The 1,084-nt window shown below is 33.9% G+C and overlaps 1 protein-coding gene across 3 annotated transcripts in view; it reads right to left on the bottom strand.

The window, feature by feature from the left end:
* PRRG4 (proline rich and Gla domain 4) overlaps positions 1 to 1,084 on the bottom strand; it is a 21,791-nt gene that overhangs the window by 4,672 nt on the left and 16,035 nt on the right. For all 3 annotated transcript variants that reach the window (XM_015831565.1, XM_015831571.1, XM_015831578.2), the window contains exon 5: positions 720 to 852. In XM_015831565.1, the coding sequence (XP_015687051.1) occupies positions 720 to 852 (133 nt within the window). The remainder of the gene's footprint in view (positions 1 to 719; positions 853 to 1,084) is intronic.

Here is a 1,084-nt window from a genome sequence, read left to right on the forward strand (position 1 = left end):
AATTTTCTTTGTGCCTGTTGAGGTTGTTTCAAATTGTGCTTTTGTCTATAGTATTAGTCAATTCCCATCATCCGGTGTCATCTACAAATTTAATATGCATACATTTGATCTCTATATATTCCAAGTCATTTATAAAGATGTGAAAAGCATTGGGCCACGAATACAGCACCAGATTATCAATGTTTCCCTTCAGGAACACTCAGAACCATTTATGAGCACTCTCTGGGTGTACGTATTCAGATAGTTGCAAATGTTTCAGATCCTATTACTGTCTAATCCATATTTATTCATCCAATATATTAACAATATAATATACTACTCTTACAGCATTCCTTTCATCTGTTAAACTAGTCACTAGTCACTCACCCCCCCCGAAGTGAATCTAACTTGTTCTTGACAAATTCATGCTTGCTCCAGAAAACGGTAGCATTCTTGGCATCATGGTTTGTTGACAATCTTGTCTATTATAGATTGCCCATTAGAGACATTAAACTAGCTGTAATTTCCTGGGTCAATCATCTTCACCTTTTTGAATATTGAGACTATATTTGTTGTTCAAGCCTCTGTCACCTCACCAATTTATGCTACATATAGCATAAATCTATGCAGGATATAATTGGCAAATGTAAACAAATACGAAATATGTCCTGATACAATATGTTTAATGTTGGTATTAACACTGAAAATGATATTGGTAACTATAACATTTATTTTCTTACCCTGGTAACCTTGGTTTGCATTTTTTTTGGCACAGGTAATAAATAAGCAATCCAAGTATAATCAATAGTACTCCAATTGCAATCAGTCCAGTCAAAAGTCCTATAACGTCAATCTTCTCTGCTGCTTTGCCACCTGCACATAAAGGAAAGGCTGTTAAGTGTACTTGATCCTCTCATTGTTTCCTGATCTACCCTAAATCACACTTTAATCCAGTATTGCCAGAAAATGTGATCACAGTATGCCAATAAATATAAGGAATAAATTCCTTAAGTTATTTTCTAGATTTATAAAAGCAATATACCCATTATGCATCTTTTGAAGTACAAGTATATCTCTTAAATGCTAAAGAATTAGGTGACAAGTA

This window comes from Protobothrops mucrosquamatus, unplaced genomic scaffold (genome assembly GCF_001527695.2).
Source record: "Protobothrops mucrosquamatus isolate PMUCROS unplaced genomic scaffold, P.Mucros_1.0 scaffold_19, whole genome shotgun sequence".
Lineage (NCBI taxonomy): Eukaryota > Metazoa > Chordata > Lepidosauria > Squamata > Viperidae > Protobothrops > Protobothrops mucrosquamatus.